This window comes from Crocodylus porosus, unplaced genomic scaffold (assembly GCF_001723895.1).
Source record: "Crocodylus porosus isolate Cpor-Errol unplaced genomic scaffold, CroPor_comp1, whole genome shotgun sequence".
Classification (NCBI taxonomy): Eukaryota; Metazoa; Chordata; order Crocodylia; family Crocodylidae; genus Crocodylus; species Crocodylus porosus.
Window position 1 is genome coordinate 66,691,572 of NW_017728906.1, and position 21,614 is coordinate 66,713,185.

The window sequence follows — 21,614 nt, forward strand, 5'->3', positions numbered from 1 at the left end:
CCTAAGGGTACTCAAGGAGCTGGCAAGCATCATAGTTCAGCCCCTGGCACGGATCTTTGAGAACTCCTGGCGCTCTGCTGAAGTGCCTGAGGACTGGTAGAAGGCCAATGTGGTGCCTATCTTCAAGAAAGGGAGGAAAGTAGATCCGGCAAACTACAGGCCCATCAACCTGATCTCTCTCCTGGGGAAGGTCTTGGAAAAGATTATCAAAAAGGCTATCCTTAACAGACTAGCTGATGGCAATATCCTGAGGGATACCCAGCATGGATTTGTTGCAGGTAGGTCTTGCTTGACCAAACTTATTTCCTTTTACAACCAGATGACCTATCACCTGGACAAGGGGGAAGAGATTGATGTCACATAACTTGACTTTAAAAAAGCCTTTGATCTGATATCCCATGATCACCTCTTGGCAAACCTGGCTAACTGTGCCCTCAACCTCACCACGATCTGTTGGCTGGAAAATTGGCTACGCGATAGGACCCAGAGGGTGATGGTTGATGGAAGTCAGTTGTCGTGGTGCGCTGTGACCAGTGGGGTCCCTCAAGGGTCTGTCCTAGGGCCTATATTATTTAACATCTTCATCAATGATGTAGACATTGGTGTCAGAAGCAAGCTAGCCAAGTTCGCTGATGACAACAAACTCTGAGGTAAAGCATCCACACCTGAGGACAGGAGGATGATCCAGGCAGATCTTGACAGGCTTAGGAAATGGGCGGATGAGAACCTGATGGTGTTTGTGGCAGCGAGGCACCCCCACAGGCTCCCGAACCCCATAAACAGCCCCCCGAGGGGAAAACTTATCTCCTACCGGGCAGCCATAGCAGAAGCAGGGACTGCAGCTGCGTGAGCTGGCGTTATGCTGGCTGTTTAACCAGCTGTTTCCCAGGTGGGGAACAGCTCGACCAAATGCAGCGGCCATGCGGACCACCGCAGGAAAGTTTAAAAGCCCCGCCAGAACCCGGGTGAAGGAGAAGCCAGAGAGAGAGCGTTGGTGTGCAGCATGCCAGATGTGCTGAGGCTCCTGCACAGGAGAGGAGCAGCACAGCCAGCGCAGCACCAGCAGGCAGAGCAGGGGAAGCATTTGAGCTCCCTGTAGGAGGCAGAACAGGGGAGGCATTTGAGCCCCCTGTAGGAGGCTGGGGAAAAGGAGGCAGCTCCACATCTCTCTCCTCCTGAGGAGTATATTTCTTGTGGGGGGAAAAAAAAAGGGAAAAAGAAGAGAGATAGAGAGAAGCGGTGTAAGAACAAAGCGCCCTACTCGGAGGCACTGCAGTAGGCACGACATCACGCCTAGATAGCCTGACAGCCTCGAGGGAGGGAAGGCTATGTATCAAGGCAGGAGGGACAAGTACCAATTCAGCCCACTCAGACGTGGAATTCCTCCTGAAGCAAGCGGTGGTCAAGCCCACAAGGTCAAACCACCATTGTGCTGACTCCCATCTGGTTGGCGAGTAGGCGGGGTTTAGGGAAGGTGGAGCCCCGTGGAACATCGCGCCAAATAGTAAGTACTGCTGTTTCCCGTGGAAACCCTCCCAGGAAGATCTCCACTGAACCTTCTCTCTTTATAGCATAACATCAAGTCATTGCAGGCGAGTTGAGGGGCGGGGCTACATACCTGGCAGCGGCACAACACTTAAGGCCCCTTCTATCACAGTGTTTAACACTGAAAAATGCAAGGTTCTCCACCTTGAGAGGAAAAACCTGCAGCATGCTTATAGGCTTGGCAGTGCTATGCTGGTTAGTACTACAGATGAAAGGGACTTGTGGGTCATGATTGACCACAAGATGAACATGAGCCTTCAATGTGATGCTGCGGCTAGCAAAGCTAGCATAACCCTGGCTTGCATCCATAGATGCTTCTCAAGCAAATCCCAGGATGTCATTTTCCCATTTTACTTGGCCTTGATGAGCCCATAGCTGGAGTACTGCATCCAGTGTTGGACTCTGCAATTAAAAAATGATGTGGAGAAGCTTGAGAGAGTGCAGAGGAGAGCCACACACATGATCGGGGTCAGGAAAACAGACCTGATGATGAGAGGCTGAGAGCTATGGGACTCTTCAGCGTGGAAAAGCACAGACTCAGGGGCGATCTGATCGCCACCTATAAGTTTATCAGGGTGCTCATCAGGATCTGGGGGAACATCTCTTCACCAGAGCGCCCCAAGGGATGGCAAGATCGAAGGGTCACAAACTCCAAGGTGACCGATTCAGGCTGGACATACGGAAGAACTTCTTTACTGTCCGAGCCCCCATGGTTTGGAACAGACTGCTGCTGGAGGTGGTTCAAGCACCTACTTTGAACACCTTCAAGACACGTTTGGATGTTTATCTTGCTGGGATCCTATGATCCCTGCTGAATTCCTTCCCCTGGGGCAGGGGGCTGGACTCAGTGATCCTCCAGGGTCACTTCCAGCCCGAATGTCTATGAAATCTATGAACTACCTCAGAGGCTGCACACTTATGTTTCAGTGGGATACTTTCCTGCATATATAGGTAGTCTGTAAAAGCCAGGGAGTAGGCACAAGGTCTATTTAAAGAAATTACATTAGGGAAAGGAGTGAAGCCATTACACACAGCTGGTGGTTTTAGGAGTGTTCACTGTATAAGTATCACCTAAAAAATGGGCATGCTTCTCCTAAAATAAGCCTCAACTAGGTTTTGTGGGAAAGTATATCAGTTGTGAAAGTCATCTTAATACGCTATTAATTCACATATGCAGTAGGGTAAAAATGGCTACTATAGCTCTTGCTCTGCTCCAAAACATTTTGAATAACTTAAATGAGTCCCTGCCATAGTTGGGCAGAGCAGTCTTTTTTTTCTGTAGTTCTTACAGTACTAACCACTGAAGCTTTTTTGTTGACCAGCTTTTTCAAAGGTATGGAATATATTTAAACGATGTCAGTCAGCACCGTATATAATACTCCACCAGGGGGCTTTGTTCTCATGGCAGATAATGTACCATCACAGCATAAAAATCAGTGTTTCAGCATCAGATCCAGCAAGATGATGAGCATTCTTGGTATCCCCTGCTTTCAGTGGCACACAGCACTTTGTAAGATCAGATCCACAGTATGTGATGGCTTTATTCTCACTAATGCTCAATCACCCTGCCTTTAGTACTAGATGGATAAGTTTTAAGGAAGTGCAGCACATTTGTATTTAATAGAAATAGTAGAATTAATTTTACTAGAAAAAAAATTGACTTTCCTTTTGTAATTTGTCATCACTATGGCAAATGTAGACAAATAATTGTTTTCCTCCCTGAACTACTACATTTCCTTGGTGATTTTACAATGGTGATTCATATGTTTAGGAATTTTCTTCATTTGAAAGTCAAGCTGTTCCCAGGGACATTCTGCTGCTTCGCAATTTCATGGCTAGCTCCGTATTTTTAGTTTTTTTAGGAACAAAAAGAAAGTAGAGGCATAATCACCCCATCTCTTTTCAGTTCCTTGTTATGTTTTGATAACCTACTTAGTTTGTTTTTGAAGAGCTATTTGTGGTTTTGTTTTGGTTTTTTTATTATTACTTTCTTACTGGTTTTTTTATAATTTGTATTGTGGTAGTGCCCAGGGTCAGGATTCCATTGTGCAAAGTAATGGATTTCTAGAATTGGTTCTTAAGCAATTTAGGGGAAGTATTTTTGTTTTGGTTAGGTGTATGTTCATTACCTGGGTCGTATATGTAGTTTCATGGATTTGATAAGAATTTTTCACCTTCAGAAAGCCAAGTTAATATGGTATCAGTCTTTACTGACAATTTTTTAATAGTCCATTTACATTAGGCTCTGAATCCGATTTTTGTTTATTGCCAAGCCAATTCAGAAACCTTTTTTGTCATGCAAATTCAGAAGCAGACAGAGCATTCTAATATATATTTATCTTCTATACTACAAGCATAACATGAGGGAGACAGCTATAGTTTCAAATGTCAGAAAAAGACCTTTGTATATACATAGTAGTGATCTTAACAGTATACAGATGTTTACATGAAAGAAACAAAAAACTACATATATGAAGGAAATACACAACTTTTTAAAGAGGGTAGTATGGGAAACGCAATAAACACAAAAAGGGTAGTCCCCCCCCCAGTTGTCTTATAGATCTGTAGGTACCTCCCTCTAGTGCTATAAGTCACTGTGCTGCTTTGTTAAATTATTTCACCTCTGATTGTCTTCCCTTGCTTGGCAGGTGGGAGGGAAGAGAATGAAGTTTATAAAGCAGCTTTGTAAACTTTTACTTGCATGAGTAGTTCCATTGACTGCAATGATGGCTACCTATGTGCAAGGGCTTCTTCCAGAAAGGTGGCAGAGCAGGAATTTGTGATTTGGGCACTGTCTATGCCGGGGTACATAACGTTTTTGGCCGCAGTGCTGAAAAACTGCAATATCTACTTTGCAAGTTTCCGGAGTGCCGGCATGCCAGAAGAAAAAAACCAGCAGGGAAGCGGGGTGGACATAGCAGGACCCACTGCCTATTAATACAGTTAATAATCATTTTTTTGTTTTTTGTTTTTTTACAGTAAATGCCAGGTTTTCTAAAAATTGTAAACCTGGTGACAATAAATGAAACTTCATATACTGCCGTTGTTGTGTATTCTTTTTTAAGTATATTGTGATGACATAGAAAAAAAGAGGGGAAGTAAAAAGAGGGAAAGAGAGAAAAAACAGTAGAGAAGATTGAGAAAAAAGAGGAGAGGAGAGGAGAGAGAGATAGAAAGAAAAAGGAAAGAAAAAGGGAGAGAAAAAAGGGGTTAATGTGCAGAAAGCAACAGCTGAATAGGAATCAGTTTAGAAGAGCAAAATAAACTGAATAGTACAAAGTGGTCTGAGAGAGAACAAAAACTATGTCTCAAATAATTTAACAAAGCAAAATAAACGGGATCATATGCAACCTTAAATTCTGCAGAAATCAGCACCAGCACCAAGAGGCTACTGAGCTAACTGCTGCCCAGAGCCAGGTGCTTCCTTCCTATAAGCAGAAGGTGAGAGGCACAGACAGGGGCTGGCTGGTGCTTGCACCCCACTGCCTGGCACTGCCTCCTCCCCACCGTGTCCTCCTGTGGGCAGCATCATCCCACCCCCTCACCCCCCGCTGACTCCTGCACAGTTTTCTCTGGGTCCCGTCACAGGTTGGGGGACACGGACATACGCAGGGACACAAGACCCATGCATCTTTGTAGATGGCAGCAGCTGCCCGTACACCATACGACTGAGGGCAAGCAAAACTGGGGGGCATCCGAACCCCAAGCCCCCTGCCTTGGCCCTGAATATAGGATGCCTGCCAAAGGATTTGAAGCAATAAAGGTTGTAGCCGTGTTGGCCTAAGGACACAGGCAGACAAGGTTCTTTGGCTGAATCTGAAATCTTTTATTAGACCAACTTGGAGGATTTGGAAGCATCTCAAGGCCCAGATGGGCGCGGAGGTGGAAGATGCTTGCTGGTAGCTGGGCCACACAAGGTTCTTGAATTGCTCATGGATTTGGAACAGACTTTTTAATTTTTTTTAAAGATATTTTTTCTGTTTCAAACCAAATCAAGTCCAAATCCATGAATCAGTCCAGAACTGTAAGTGGCCCTACAACCAGCAAACATCCTCCACCCCCACCAGGGGCTTCAAATATTTCCAAAGTTATCCTACATACAGCCCCAAGCCCAGAGGCTTGGCGTTCAGATACCCCCGAGTTTTGCTTGCCCTCGGCCATACGGCCACAAGAGCAAGCTAGTGACAAGCCTCCCATGTCCATCAAGTGGACTTTAAGCTCCAACACCTCAACGGGTACTAAACCATGACAGAATTTATTCCTGGGAAGGAAAACTGCCTTCATGGACTCAGATACATGGTGTTTGGCTGATCTGACTCGGGACATGAAAACCCGTCCTTGAACAGAAAGTCCAGAAGCTATGATTGTGCCGCCCAAGCCCCCCCGGAGCAAGGCACACGTGGACGTAATGCCGGGGCGCCAGAGACAGCGCAGCTATTTGCAGCTGCGCAGTCCCCAGAGCGGGGGGAGGCGGGGACTACCTACAACCACCCCAAAGGTTTACTACGCTGCCCGCAGGAGCTGCGCTTGCTTCTTCCAGTGGGTGGGAGGAGGCCCCGCCCCCGGAAGAGGCTGGCGCCGCGCGCTTTGGCGTGCTCGGCGGCGCTCAGGGACGACTGGGACGTCCCGGCCCGGCGATTCCAATCCCCCCCAGCCGCGCCCCGCCCCTCCGCAGCGGGAAGACGTTCGCGCCGCTCGCCTGGGCTAACAGCAGGTTTGTGCCCTTAGCGCACGCGCAGCTTGAAGCAGAGGGCGGGGGACGGGCCTGCTGCTGCCGCGCCGCGCGCGCATGCGCAACCCCGGCTCGTCCTCGCCCGCGTGCGGCGCCGGATGGCCTCGGGGGTTGGCGTGCTTGGGTTGAGTGGGTTTGATGGTGAGAGGGAGAGGAAGTGTGAGAGGAAAGGACGGGAGGTGTGTAGATGAACCGTTTAAAATAAAAGGTTACGGGTCGGGAACCCGGTTAACATGAGTGATTTTTATTTTTTTCAAATCTCTTGATGATACATGCAGGCAAGGTTCTTGGAGGGATATGTTTTTATTAGATCAGCTGAGTATCTGGGGGGGAAAAAAGTTTTAGGCAAGCTTTCAGGCTCAGTCACCCTGCACAGATTCACAGAAGTTTGGAAGGGACCTTGTGAGATCATCGAGTCTGGCCCCCCTGCTCTAGGCAGGAAGGACTGCTGGGGTCAGAGGACCCCAGCAAGGTGAGCACCCAGTGTTGAAGAACAAAGACATGGTTCAAGTAGAGGCAAAAAGAAAAGGCTTCTTCAAGACTGGGCCTGAAAGCTTGCCTAAAACTTCGTTTCCAGCTGCTCAGCTGGTCTAATACAAGATTTCACTTGGAGAACCTTGCCGGACTGTGTCATTAGACCAACTTGATCATACACTAACAAGCTTTACAGGTTTTTATGCTGTCTGCATGACTTGAGAGAGTGTTAGCAGCCCTGCTGTTGACTTTGAAAATATCTAGGTGTGGCAAAAGGGACTGTTCATTGAAGGCTGAAACTCGTGGGGGGGAATAAAGTAAAATAAACTGCCTCTCCTTACCCTTTAGGGTTTATTTTATTTCTTTCTTCCAGCATTATGCGCTGAGTGGGGATAGGTCAAAAATACTCTTCCTTTTAATCTGGTGACTCTTATTAATAATCTCGATACTTAATGTTCCTTCCTACGGCTAATTAGAATCAAGCGATAAGAGATTTCAAGCATTTTCTAATGACTCAAAATCCCTTAGCCATTAACTCTGTTCTTGCCTAAAGCTGCCCAGAGGTACTTTCTCTGATTGTAACGATCCTTATATGCTAATTTTATGCTAAATTGAAAACCATTATTTTGTTTTCTAGTTCCCCTTGATCATTGGAACAAGCTTCTCAAGAGATGGTAAGCAATCTTTAATTGCTCTATGGGCTAAGATACTGAGGCTAAGAACATTTTTTGTCTTAATTTTTATGAAATTCTCTGATTTGTATTCAGTTTGTATTTGAGCTGTCACCACGGATATTTAAAAGAATTGTTTTTTAAGGTAGTTATATATAATTCAAAATATAATTAGGTTATTGAAACGATGTCTGATATTGGTCTGCCCTTGATGTTTCAGAGACGCACAAGGAAAATAACAGAAAACTGTGATCATTTGTCTTCGATTTATAGCTTTTAGTCTCTTGAGGAAATCTCTCTATTTCCATTTATACCACAGCTGAAAAAGTACAGACATACAACCATGCTCTGTAGTTAAAATTTAAAGCATCCCATTTCCTTTTTCTTCCCACTCAAAATCATTTCCTTAATTTTTTTTCATCAGATGGATTTTTAAAAGTCAGATCCAAGTGAGAAGTTTCCTAGGGTCGCTTAAAAAAACACAAACATACACGCACACCAGCATTGGATAGGCACCAGAATCACAATTCTGGCTACGTGAAGTGGCCTTTTGTATTCCTCTCGCTAAATTAACAACTGGAGCTAGTCAGCTAGACAGATCAGCCAGCTGTATTCCAGAGTTTTTGGTGAAGTCATCACCAAGCCTGTTTTAGAAACATTTTTGTTTAAAAAACAACCTGAAGAAATTTTTTTATTTTGAATATATGACTTCTCCACTTGTGCCAAACTGCATGAATTGCTTGAATGATGTCCCTCAACTGGTTTTTTAGATTGTTCATCAAGCAAAAATTAACTGCTCCAAAAGTAACCTGGGAATTTGACAACTGGTCTTGCTCTGCATTGGGTAACTAGGGGTCAGGCTGACAAGCTTACTTGACTATAATGAAGTAAGAACACTATTATATGTCCTAGAATATACTTATAAATAAAGTTCTATATAAAGGGCAAGATCCTTCTCTCACATATGCTTAAATTAGAAATAAACCATGGTACATCAGTAGAGCCTTGCCAGTGCAATGCTACTAGATGAGGCATGTCTGGTCATCACATCTTATCTGAAAAGTCAAATATTTTATTTAGTAACTTTTTAAAATCATTTGTATAGATTCATTAATTTGTACAGATTCAGAATTTTTAAGCAAAACAAGTGGAAAAACATTGAAGATGATTAGCTTTAGATATTTTTTCTGAAATACACTGATTACCTTCAAACAGTCAATATTTATAACACCTTCTTTGATGGGGGCTGATTTTGCAGGAAAAAAAAGACTTCAGATACAGGTCCTGTTAACCTGAATTCAGTAACAATGGGCTTGTGCATAAGAAAATGGATATAATTATGTAAAATTAACTTATTAATGCATACACTATCTAAACTAAGATGATGTGTTAAGGAGAGAGCACCAGCTGTCATACTAAGTTTCTTGGATCTTGTCAGTTTAAGACGGACGTGCTGTCAGGATGCATGAGTACCCAAACAAATAAACTGTTTTCAAATTATTCTTAAACCCAGTGTCACTACTGTGAACTCAGTATCCTAAAAAGGAAGTGCTTATTTCTCCTGTGAAATAGGCCAGTAGGTAACACGAACCCAAGAATATCCATTTCTGTTACCTTGGCCTCCACTCCAGCTCTACTTATGTTTAGACCATTTCGTAGAAGAGAAGCACCTATTAAAATGATTTCTGCTCACTATCCATCTGTGCTGCTTGTGTATTTGAAGAGATTTGTTTGCATAAACCAGGGGTGTCAAACATATTGCCTGTGAGCTGGATCCAACCCGTGGAACCCTAACATCTGATCCCTGGTGCTGCCCCTGGGTCTGAGATCCATGTGGGGCACAACGCACACTGGACCAGCCCTGCTGGCAGCACCCAGGACAGCTACTGCGTGTGACATCCACTCCAGTCGCTCTAGAACTGTGCCATATGTGTGGGTACCCATGGCATAGATCCCAGAATAGCTGGAACAGGCACTGTATATAACATGGTCTAGGTAGTAGTATACAGTGTTGGTCCCAAACCGGTCAAAGTGAGCACCACATCACGTGGTGCCTGTCCCACCTGGGCTGTGCCACATGTGGCACCTGCTTCAGGATACATTCTGCATATGCCCACCACCCTCCCACAGCAGCTCCAAAACTGTACCTCATGCAATGTTTGCTCCACCTACTCCAGGACCCATGCTGCACATGGCACTTGCAAGCGCCATGTGCAGTTCAAATCCTGGACCAACTGAAATGGGCGCCATGTGTGGTGTGGTTCTTAGAGTGAGTGTCCCATGTGGCTGGGGTGGGCACTGTTGTGGTGTAGCACCTGCTCTGATCAGATGACTTGACATTCCAGCTATAAGCAAATATGGAATATTTTCATGTCTACATAGCATTTCATCACAGAAAAATGGCTTCTGCCATTTTAGAGCATTCGGGGTAATACTCTGACATGGTCACTTTATTGTTTTCTCTGTTAGTGATTGTGATGAGTGGGACAAATAACATGATCAATTTTGTACTTTTGATGTGTTCATCCTTTATCATTTGTCATTTTCCTCTAAATTATATGTATTTTGTTGGTATAGAAAGTCAAACATGTAAGATTTAGCAGTTTAGGAACTGTCTTTACAGTGTTGCCTCTGACTCTTCTGCTTCTCCTTTTTTAGGAGGAATTGTCAGACTCTGAACCATGGTATTGTCATCAAGTATATGGAAGGTACTGGCAGCACTACAACCTAGCCATGGGCTGGATGTACAAGCATAAAAATGCCTTCAGGAAAGCCATGGAGTCCTATCATCTCTCCTGGTATCCTCCTGCAATCTTTCCAAGTAATAGATACTCCGATTGGGATGGAAGTGACCCATCGCCTGCTCGTGACTATTCTTCTGGTAACTATCCAAATAGCAGAACCCAGTACCTTCCCCAGCCTCAGCAATACTCAAGGGCCCCGTGTGGTTCTAGAGTGAGGGAGGACGTGGACTGCGATTCTGAAATGGAGAAGGAATCTGAGTCTGAAGGCGAAATAGAGTATGACTTGAGCAACATGGAGATCACAGAGGAGCTCCGCCAGTATTTTGCACAGACAGAGAAGCACAGACAAGAGCTACGTAAGTTCAGGCCTTAATTGTGTTATATATTTTGCATTTCAGATTGTAATGCTTAATATGTCTCTAGTTCAGCATTTAGGATGTGACTACATTGATGCACAGGAATAATGGACACAGTGACCTGGACAAATTGACCAATTTCAATCAAGAGTTTAGTTCATTTGCCTTTTGATTTGAACTAAACCACAGAAAATACTTGAGATTTTTCTACACCTAGGGGGATAGAATAAATATGAGTGTTTCGAGAGAAAGACAATCTCCATTAAGGAGAAAATGATTATTTAAACAGCTCTGAGAGACATTGAGGCTCTATGTGTACTGGTGATGGAAGCCTCCACCTGTTTCTTTAACAGAATGGAACACTGCTTACATTTTCTCTCTGAATTTCTCTTATATAAAAACGATCCCTTTACCAACTTGTCATCAACCTCTCCCTAGTTTGTGTAGGTTATGCATTGACTTAAATTTTCTTTTGAAAAACACAAACATTTCGGTGTCCTAAATTAATCAGTGCTCAAACTTAAAATATTAATAAAGCATTAATATTTCAAAATTCTAGGATTTTTAAAGGTTACTTTACTAAAATCCTATGTACCTGGAGAGATGTAGCATTTAGGAAACTACTAACTGCATTGTTCAATCCTGGAGTAAACTGTAATTTAGTGTGTAATATGGAACAGCCATTTGCTTTATTTTTCTTTGGCTATCCCAACTATACAAATTCCATGACCTCCCCTTTCCCTTCTTGCTCCCTTCCTCCCCCGCACACATCATCCCCTTGATACTTTTCATTTAGCACTGTACAGGAAATATCTTTTTCTTTCACAAGCAGAGCTGGACTTGAGTCCTTGAGAAAAGAGTTAGGGGGATGAGAGCCAAAGAAATCAGTAGGGGAGCTTTTGCAGGTTTCTGTCCTTGGAGATATTAAAGATACTTCAGCCTCTGTGAAATCTGTGTAAAAGAAAATAAAGTATATTGTTTTATTTTATTGAGGCAATTTATTACAGAGATAAAGTTTACAGGCAAATTTACAATCTGTTCTAAGGAAACAATGCAAAGAAAATATTTTTTTCTCATGTGACTTGCACTGGGAAGAGCAAAAAATGCTTAATGTAGCTCTCACTGGAATTAACCTCTTGGGATAATGAGAGGGAGAATGGCAATTTTAAGGAACGTGTAATAAAATAGGTAGTGACTTTTGCTTTTGTAAATTAAAATTTCTGCTATTGAACTTCTTAGAGTAGAGAATATTTGGAGCCCTGAGATGCATAGGCTTAACTACCCTTCCAGTGAGTGTGACATGCAAGTCTTCTTGTAGACAGAGGAATGTAATATACAGGCAGCGTAAAAAAGCTGGCCTTACTTATGAGAGTAGCCCATGAATACTGCAGAGCTGATGCAGAACCAGGCCTCTGCCTACTGCTGCGTATTCGTCCCTAGAAGTGTGGAACACTTGCGCAATGGTAGAGCGTTTTCCTTGCGTCACTTCTTGGTAGGTCTTAAAGGATGGCCTTGTGATTAAGGCAATGGTTGCCTGGTCCTTTGGAGATCTGGATTCAGTTCTTGGCTCAGTCACAAGCTCTTTTGTGACATAGTCAAGTTGTTTATTCCCTCCATGCCCCAGTTGCTGCTTGTTCTCCTGATAGAAGTGTCATTTGGCCTTCCTTACCAGAACATCAGATGTGGTACAGTTAGGACTCCTGACCTCAAGTCCTGTGGCTACACAAGTGGAGCTGGCATCTTCACACTTTGTTGAGATGCATAGATTGGGATTCTCCCATCACTTCAACTGTGTGTGGGGGGGGGAAGTTTAATTTTATTCAGTTCAATGAAAGACTTACTGTGGTACAAATAAAAAACAGAACCAGGCCTTTATCTTCTGTGTGCCTCCATTTTCCTATTGCCATAAAGTGGGAGAAATGATACTTGCTTGTCAGAAGTTTTATGGCTAATTTAACAAAGTACTATCTATATGTAAAGTTCCTCAAAAGTCTTGGATAAAAGGTACTGTTTTATTTTACTTTTTTTTTTTTTTTAGTAATTCACAAAGCAACATACCTGTGTCTTCAGAGATAACACTGCTTCCTGGCCAAATTAAAAAACAGCAACTAAAATATGTGCTTCAGTTCTCTCAGTTTTTCAGACAAAAACACCTCAAAAAGAGGAAGAAACTTCAGCTAAATGCTGTAAACAGGCAGTAGTGAGATCTTTAAGGATGCTGTGGAGCAGTACCTCTTGATTTAATCAGATAGTGCTATTGATTTTCCTGATTACTGTTTTCAAGCAAAATCCAATTTAATGCTAGAAGTTCATTAAACTGAACTATATAATGATGTTATCTTCTTATGTCTTTTGTTCCCTGCAGAAAAATCTTTGTAGCTGCATTGATCCATGAGCAAATGTAGATGAGGAAAATATCAGTTATCTCATTCTCTGCCTTGCCTGTCTCCACTTTGACATATTTCTCTTTGTAATCCATAACTGTGAGGCTTGGTGTGGCCGAGTAGCTTAGAGATGTTCATGAGATCCAAGTTCAATATCTTGTCATTAATTATTTAAATGATGGTAAGCAGTACTATATGTTGGGTGATTTGTGTTGAGCAGCTAACAAATCCCTACCCCCAAAGAAATTTACAGTCTAATAATATAAGTGAAAATCATGATATGATGCGGACAAAGTAAACGGACAGAGTGTTGTATGAGTTTTGGGGCTAGCATGCCTTAGAGAAATGTAGAGTTTTAGCCTTTTTTAAAAGCTGAGTATCCTTCAGCTGGACCATTAATGATGGCTGGCATGTAGGAAGCCACAAAGTCAGAAGTGGGCAAGGAAGACAAATGCAGTAATAAGAGGAATGAAGAAGGGAGCTTGCATGGCGCCTACGGAAAAAGGGTTAGTGCTTAGATGAGAGCAGATAGACCTCATCACAGGTTTATTTCCATCACAGATGGCCACCAGTATTTCATTGTTTGTTATTATAATTACATCCAGAAAACATATTTAAGAATGTTATTTGTTACAGAGGCACCCCAGAGTTCAAAAATGCCATGTAACAAATTTTGCCTCCTTCCCTGAATGCATTGTGAGTTTAATTTTGAATTCACATACAGTTTTTTCCACAAGACCCCTACTTTGTTTAGTGCTCAGGATGGACCAAGTGAACTGAAATTAATCCCATTCTATTTGAAAGTTTCTCTTCTAGTACCTAACATAACACCCCTCCCCTCCACAAAGACTATGTGCTTTCACTGACTTTGATAGAGAGCACTTTGTAGACTATATGATCTGGGAGGGAGGAATGGCTTAGATGTAGCAGCTTGAATTTTATCCAGAACAAGAGAAAAAACCTCAAGGTGGTAAGAGGTGAAGTGTCAGAAGAGCCTAAGCAAAGCATGTTGGGTAGTCAAAGAAAGCTAGAATAAAGAAAGTCATAGCTGAAGAAGCAGGATGCATTTGACCAGTGAAGGATCTGAAGTCTTTGTGTCCCAGTATATTTGTGTGTGTCATGACTAGTTAGCCACATTACCAAAGAAAATAGAGGTCGTAAGCAAAATACTATACTTTTATTTTTTTTCCACTACAGAGTTCAAGAGCCTATAGGTTCTGTATTCTGTATTCTATAGCTACTTTTTTCTGGCAGTCTGCACTGCAGTGACTCTGATTTTGACAGTATGGGCTTTGAAACTGGCAAGCTGTGAATTCTCTGCTTGATTTAACACTTCAATAGGGATAGAATTTTTCACAAAGCCCACTCTTTTAAAACAGGCTCCTTTTCTTTCCTAGAATTCTACCCAAGGGGCTCTCTAGTTCTTTGTATTCACTTTGTATGACATTTGTATGTTACAGCCAAGTTTGTTCCTAGAGTACCCCAAGCTAGTTGTGAGTGAAGTTGAACGGAGACTTTATAATCTGACAAATCAGTTGTATTTTTGCACTACAAACTTACCTACTAGTAAACACCGTGCTGTTAAACTTATATTGTCTTTCCTTACTCCTATCATCTGCTGGCTCATACCCATCCAACAGTTAGTACTAAGAAATCATTGTCTGGAAGTTATCTACATACAAAGTTACATAGCTATTCCATTTTTTTTTTATTGTTGGCGTTATGTTGTCTGTTTGGTGTGTGGTTCCCTATGGAACTGGGAATGCCATTAATCTAACTTGTAGGGGATTTTTGTGGTCGCATTTAAATGTCTTCCCTCAGGCTATTGAGAAAAAGGCATGAAGTCATTTTTTCCGGATTATCGCACCTGTCAGACATTTTATGTACTACCAGCTTCTCCAAGAATGCTGCAGGTGAAGGACAGCATACAATAAACGGCCTCTTTAACTTACAAAGAACATGTTTTAAGAATTAAAGGAACATGAAGCAAGAAAATTAAGCTGTTCAGAGTTACTGTTCAGCAAATTCTCTATTTGTATGTACTTTCTGTTTTGAACTTTTTAAATTGACCTTTAAAACATAGCTTCAGGATTTTTCTCCCTACACTCATTTTAAATTAAAAGGGGGAAAATGTTTACAAAGAAAATGAGTTGTAAAATGGAAGGGCAGTTGCAACATTTGTAATACACAGACTACCATTCAGCAACAATAAAGGAAACAACCATCCCCAGTTTATTTAAAAGCAAAGGAAACTAATTATATCATTTCTGTAGGGTGATGGTCTGTCAATTGTTAATGCTATGACTAGCTTTTTCCATTAGAGCCCTAATTTTGTGTGCTCACATATTTCCTCCTTCTGGCTTTCTCAAACCAAATAAAAATCTTTTTCAAGTCTAGTTTCCAGGAGCAGGGGAAGTCATTTAAAAAGAAATCTTTTGGGGTTGATTAAATAAGATATTTGTCTTAGATTTGCAAATGCATGCCATTTCCTCCCTATATACACATGATTTTTAAAAAAGGTGTTCCTGTGTTTTCAGTGACGACTTTCATCACTTAGGAATATCACTGAATTCATAATATTTGTTTCTAAGTTGCTGCACATTGTGGGGAAGATATTGTCTCCAAAATGCAAGCAAATCCCTAAAGTTGTTTGCTGCCCTGTTTTTTCTTCTATAATCAGTAAATTTTCCTCTCTGATCTTCAGCTGCCTTCTTTTTGGCCAGAGTTTCTACCTCAACCTCACATTCTTGGATTCCAGCTTCCTTTCCACTTCTTTGCCCACATCCCATGCCATCAAAGCAGGAAGACCGATAGCAAGATCATTATCCCACATGCACTCCCTTCATAAAGATCCCATTGGTTTGAGAGGATCTAGCAGTATTATAAACATATGAGTCTGCACCTTCTTTGCAAAACCTTAGTCATTAAAGCATCTCCTTTGGAAGCAGCACTTTCGAGGTGTGATAGATGTCCTTTGTTGGCATTCCTGAGTGCTAAGGGAAGAGCTTGAGCTGAAGACAGGAAAACAACTGTCTCCTGGGTGCCACATCTTGGTATCTGTACTTTCTTTTAGCCAGTTTTCCATTAATGCAGTTTTCCTAAGGGCTTCTAGGAGTAGATGGTGATGTTTCCCCAGCAGCAGAATCATCATCCTCTGCCTTTGTAGATAACGTTTGTTGGTACACAAAGAAGACAAACAGCAGAAGAATTCAGTTCTCCTCCCCCCTACATCAGTGCAGTGGCAGAAGTTTCATCTTTTGACATTGACTTTAATTTTGAAACTTGGCCATAAATTGTGCATTTAATTTTTTTTTAATGGACTTGGGTGCATTTGAGAAGTGCAAGCAGCTGGATGAGCATGTGCTATCTGTAATTTCACAAAAGCTGGTGTTTTTTAGTTCTAAAAGTTCCCATTTGGGAACACAGATCATTCTGGAAAACTAGATACAGTTGGCTCAAAACGAATGCAGTTCTCCCTGTGGGGAAACAAAATCTCTTGGATCTTGTATTCCTTGAGTATGTGAAAACGTATTGCTTTCCATGTGTTAAGGTTATATGTGGAGATGCGAATTTCATAAGCTGCAAACAGATGTCACTTTTTGTTGCAGGATCAGCTCCGTCAGGATCCATCTTGGCATGACCAGTCCAAATGATTGGCAGGTACAAACATCACCTGGGGCTGTTGTCCCACAGGATTGGGCCCCTGCTGCTCCTGGGGTTTCAGAGACCTGATCTTGTGGGACAGCACTTCAGCCTCTTTTACTCTAAATGCACTGAGCACACAGCTCTCACTCCATCCAGTGGAAATTGAGGGTTCTCAGTGTCTCTGAAAAATTTGTATGTGCCATAATGTGGTCATAGCTTTCTAATTTTAAAGGCTTACATATAAAAATGGTGGCTTTAATATTTTTTAGCGCTCCAGTTTTCCCATCTATAAAACTAAGATAATACCTACCTCACGTGGCTTCTTCTGAGACTTAGTTTGTGTTTATATAGGGCTTTGAATGCCGCAGCTGAGAGTGCAAAACTCTATATCAGAGGAATAAAAAAGACACTGTGAAAGAGATGCTGGTCCCACACCAATTTCTAACAATTCCTTAGTTAAATAGCAGCTAAGCTTCAGAACTGCAGAAGTGAGTTTGCATGCTGAGAAATTGTTTTTAAAAAAAAAGGTTCCAGCTTTCTTCAAGTAACATGTCTTTTGGTTGCAGTTGTAATGACTAAAAACATCTATGTTAGCACACCAAGGAGGAAGACCAACAGCTGAATGGACAGAACATTTGCACTGTCCTGTTTCCAGTAGTGGGCTGTTTCCAACAGAGAGTAGTAGTTAGATGGATTGATCTAAAATCAGGAAGAAGGCAGGGCAGGTTGGCACTTTAGAGACTAACTGGTTCAGAGAGGCATAAGCTTTTGTAGGTGGCAGTAGGCTTTTGACAAGGTAGGTCATCCCTCTGCCTTTTGCCTGTTTTCTCTAGATCAGGATTGAGGCATGTGAGTAGAGCAATTTGGTGCAAAGTTTGCAGCTTTGATGGCCATGCTGCCCCTGCTTGGTTCTCATCTGTTTTGGATGGAATTAGATGCTCAGGCACAGTGAATGTAGACTGTTCCCAAGGGCAGGCCATTGTCTCTTTCAGTTGGCTATCTGGGCTAGTCCTCCACCTGCTGCTTTTAAAGGTTGATGGGCAAATAAAAGATCCCAACCCTCTTGAGTAATGCAGTTCATCTACATGCAGACACACTTCTGCAGTTCTGAAGGATAAACTGCTGTGACCTCTCCCCCAGCCCCCTTTTTTTAATTGTCTAATTAAATGTGGGTGTATGCTGTGTACCACTTCTCCATACTTTCTGAGAGTAAGCGATTTGAGGGCACCATTCATAAAGTCACTGGCAAAGAACAGACAGACAGAATCCCAGGCTTAGAGATTATGTTTGTGGGACAAAAAAGTTTCCTTCATAATCTTCCAGACCCATGTGCCTCAACTAGGGTGCTCAGCAAAAATATTTCTCAGGAAGGGGAGAAACCAGTGTTGGAAGGAGTGCTCTGTGAGGCAGGGGCTGCTTCTCAATAGCTCAGTGTGGAGCCAAAGATCATAGTTTCCTCAAGTTCCTCTTTATATTGGACTTTGCTGCACTATTAAGTTTTTGAAGTCGGGCTTACCCACTTGCGTATTTCCTTAGCATCTGCAGCTGCTTTTACTGGCACCCATACCCTTCATTTTTCTTCCCTCCAGGGGAACGTTTGAGAGCAGCTGCAGCTGCTGGGAAAAAGAGCAGGTGAGACCCTGCTTCTCAGGAGCAGCTCAGGAAAAATGTAGTAACCTCTGTTTCTCTCATAGCTGTCCACATGTGGCTGTGCGAAGCCCTACCCTGGGGGTCTTCAAAAGGAGGCTGGATAATCATCTAGCCGGGATCGTGTGACCCCAGCATCCTTTCCTGCCCGTGGCAGGCGGTCGGACTTGATGATCTGTCTAGGTCCTTTCTGACCCTACCAGCTATGAAACTATGACGCTTCCGTCGCTGATTCAATTCAGAGGAGATTCGGCCTGATTCAGCAGTCAAATCTCTGAATCTGTATCAAATCAGGAGACCCATTAATGTTTCCAAATCAAATTGGAAGCCTCGAAGAGAATTCGGGCATAGACACAGATTTATATGTTTTTTCTACATACCTCAAAGTACCGGGTACAGCTCATGAATGCTAAGGTGGTGGGGCAGATGGAGTATGATATGGGAGCGCCGGGGGGGAGGTCCCCAACACAGTGGTGGACCTGAAAGTGGACCAAAAGTACTTCTGGTCCACTTCTGGGTCCACTGGCAAACACCTGGGGTCCCCCCACGGCCAATCACTGAGCTGGGGGAACGTGGGGGAGAGGGGGCACCGCCGAGCATTGGCGACGTATAGGTTTGAATATTGCCAGCAGCGCCTGTGGGTGGTGTCTGACCACTGGTCGGTGCTCACCACCCACAGCTGCCTGCATTAGCCACCCACTTACTGCCATCATGCCCCCAGTGCTGCTGCCGCCTGCGGGCAATCACTGTGCCTCACCAGCCTCTGGGGACGTGCAGCATTCTTGTCATCAAGCATGAAGGGGTCCCCCCATCCTCCTGTGGGACATTCTATCTGCCCCACCACCTCAGCGTTCACGAGCTGTGCCTGGTACCTCGAGTTATGTAGAAAAAACATAAAGCTGTGTCTACAGCCACATCACTGATTCTCTGAATCAGAATTGGATCTTCAGATTCAAATTTGGGCAATTTGAATTGGGACAGAGATCTGAATCAGCAAATTGAATTGCTCGCCCCCCCCCCCCCGAATCAGGCCATATCCGAATCGAATACTGCCCACTTTGCACACCTCTACTGTCCACAGCCCTCCAAACCACCACAGTTTGCTTGCTGCTCCTCCCCAGTACGTGCATTTACTTCTGACCCCCTAACCTGCTGTGGTCACATAACCATATGAGGTGTCTTTGGTAAGGAGCACAGCATTTCTAGTCCCCTGAATCAGTGCATAGCCCCATGCTGTTGCTCTGCCAAGTCTGCATACGTAAAGATTTAGCCCACAGGAAGTGAACATGAGGCCTTGGAAACAAAACATTCAATATTAATCTTTTGCAGTAAACTTTTAAACGCAGGCCCTTCTGTGTGGGTGTTGGGAGAAATTTGCTATAGTTCTACCCAAGCACTTGAGTTGTATAAAGTATTGGGATAAGTAAGTAAAACAGAATGAAAAGCCAGCATCAAAAGAGATGCAAACAATCACGAGCAATGATTTCTGCACTTCTGGAGAGACAGAATCTGGTCCATCAGACTACAACTGAAAAATACTGAAAGTTTAGCCTTTAAAGTTAAAAATAAAATCTTCCAGAAGTCTTTCTGTAAAAGATTGTGAGCTGCCTGTTTTGTAGCTGAGTGGAGTTCATAAAGATTTACATTTCAACATCTTTCACTTTTTCTTCAGACCTTTTAATAGAAATATTTAAGTAATATGTTTATCCATTGTCATCTGTTAAGGGAAGTTGGAGCTGGGACAGCAGAACTCTGTGAGTTCAGGGCCTCTACCCCTTCCAAGATCGTTGCTACCTCATATGCTCTAAAGAGGGAATGAATGAAGGGAGGGCAGAGAGGTGAAAAAATGCTCTTGTTGGAACACTAGTCCAAGACCATTGATAACTTGCACTCCACAGGCTGCCAACAACATTAGGCAAGTCAATTCTTCATTTTTAGGATCAGAATATCTTATTGTTCCCTTATAAGTGAACCTTTTTTTCCCCTCAGAACCATAATCACAGTTGACTTATTTGGAGCTGACTTATAATTGGAACCATATTGTATTGTTGTAGAGAGCAAATTACTTACAAGCCATCCTGTGTAGTCCTTGAGTGCCAAGCAGGGTCATTTTGCTCCACCACCTGTAAGACTGCCAAACAAGGTCATCAGCCCTGTCACAGCGGTAGAGGGTGGTGGCCCCAGTTGGCACAGGGAAGGCCCACCAAAGCTGGGTGACTAAGTTGATTATCACCCCTGCAGCTCTTGAGATCTCTGGAGTCTGCTCCACTAGAGTGTGAAGCAGGTATTAATCATCTCGCATGAAACTTTAAGAATCTTATGTCAGGTTGAGGTTTCCAGATCTGTGGCTTTCTTGCAGGGATCTGAGAAGCTCTGACCTAGGGCAGGTCATTGCTGGTGTCACAAAGTCACAAAATATCCCACAGGATGAGCTGGCAGGAAGCCATGTGAAGCTTTTAACTTTTAAATCCTCTTCCCCCCCCTCCCCCCCCTTTTCCCCACTGGACTGTGCATCTCTTATTTGAAAAAGACACTTGATCCAGGACATTTCTAGCACTAAACTAAAAACTGTTACAGTTTAAATTTGAAATAATTTAAAAAACAAAAGTTATGTTTTATTCTTCCCAAACCCAGATTAATTGAAAGTACTTTGCTCATAATTTTAAGGGTGTCCAATCCACCTTCTCCTTTGCAACATCCCTCAAAAGATTAGAAGAATGTGCATTTTGAGCCCCTAAAACTACAGCTTTGCAGAGCCAGGGTTTGGGCTCTGCATGTCATGGATTTTTAATCCTGAACTGCAGTTCAAATCTGGCCTTCTATTAAGGGCTTGTTTTAAATCTGTAAACAGTTCCTATTTAACTAAAATACTTATTTGATAATCTATTGACATGGAATTTTTGAGCTGAAGACAAAATGATAAGCCTTGGACAACGTTCTTTGGCATGGAGGATGCTTTTTAATTTTATTATTTTTAATGCGTTTAACACGTTAGGTCCTTTCCTTGTTTGTTTGAATCTCCTATGGAATTTTGCAAGGGCAGCACACATTAAGGACTTCATCTGTAGTTATTGGCTTGAATTCAAGGGATGAATTTATTCCCCTAAAAATAACCCTAAAACATGGAGGTTCACTTATTTGCAGATTGTCTTCAAACCTGAACAGTAGTACATCTCCTCCTCATTGGAAGGATAAATACATTAAGGATTCTTGAGGTGTTCAGATTCTACAGTGATAGGGGAGCTTCCTGAATGCCACCAGTCACATTTACCATGTAGGAGCCAAAAATAGCTTGCCCAGCTGCCAAAGTTTTTTTTCCTGACATCTTCTAAAAACTTTGGCTGCTTGCAGATGTGTTTTAAAAAAAAAAAAACCCAAAAAGGCACTTTACAGGAAGAAGCAGTGCACTGGTTTGA

General features: G+C 42.7%; 1 protein-coding gene across 1 annotated transcript in view; it reads left to right on the plus strand.

The window, feature by feature from the left end:
* The first annotated feature begins 6,437 nt into the window (after positions 1–6,437).
* GEMIN8 (gem nuclear organelle associated protein 8) overlaps positions 6,438–21,614 on the plus strand; it is a 31,516-nt gene continuing 16,339 nt past the window's right edge. The window contains exons 1-3 of the mRNA XM_019529299.1: positions 6,438–6,456; positions 7,389–7,425; positions 10,081–10,522. Coding sequence (XP_019384844.1) covers positions 7,423–7,425; positions 10,081–10,522 — 445 coding nt within the window. The 5' untranslated portion in view covers positions 6,438–6,456; positions 7,389–7,422. The remainder of the gene's footprint in view (positions 6,457–7,388; positions 7,426–10,080; positions 10,523–21,614) is intronic.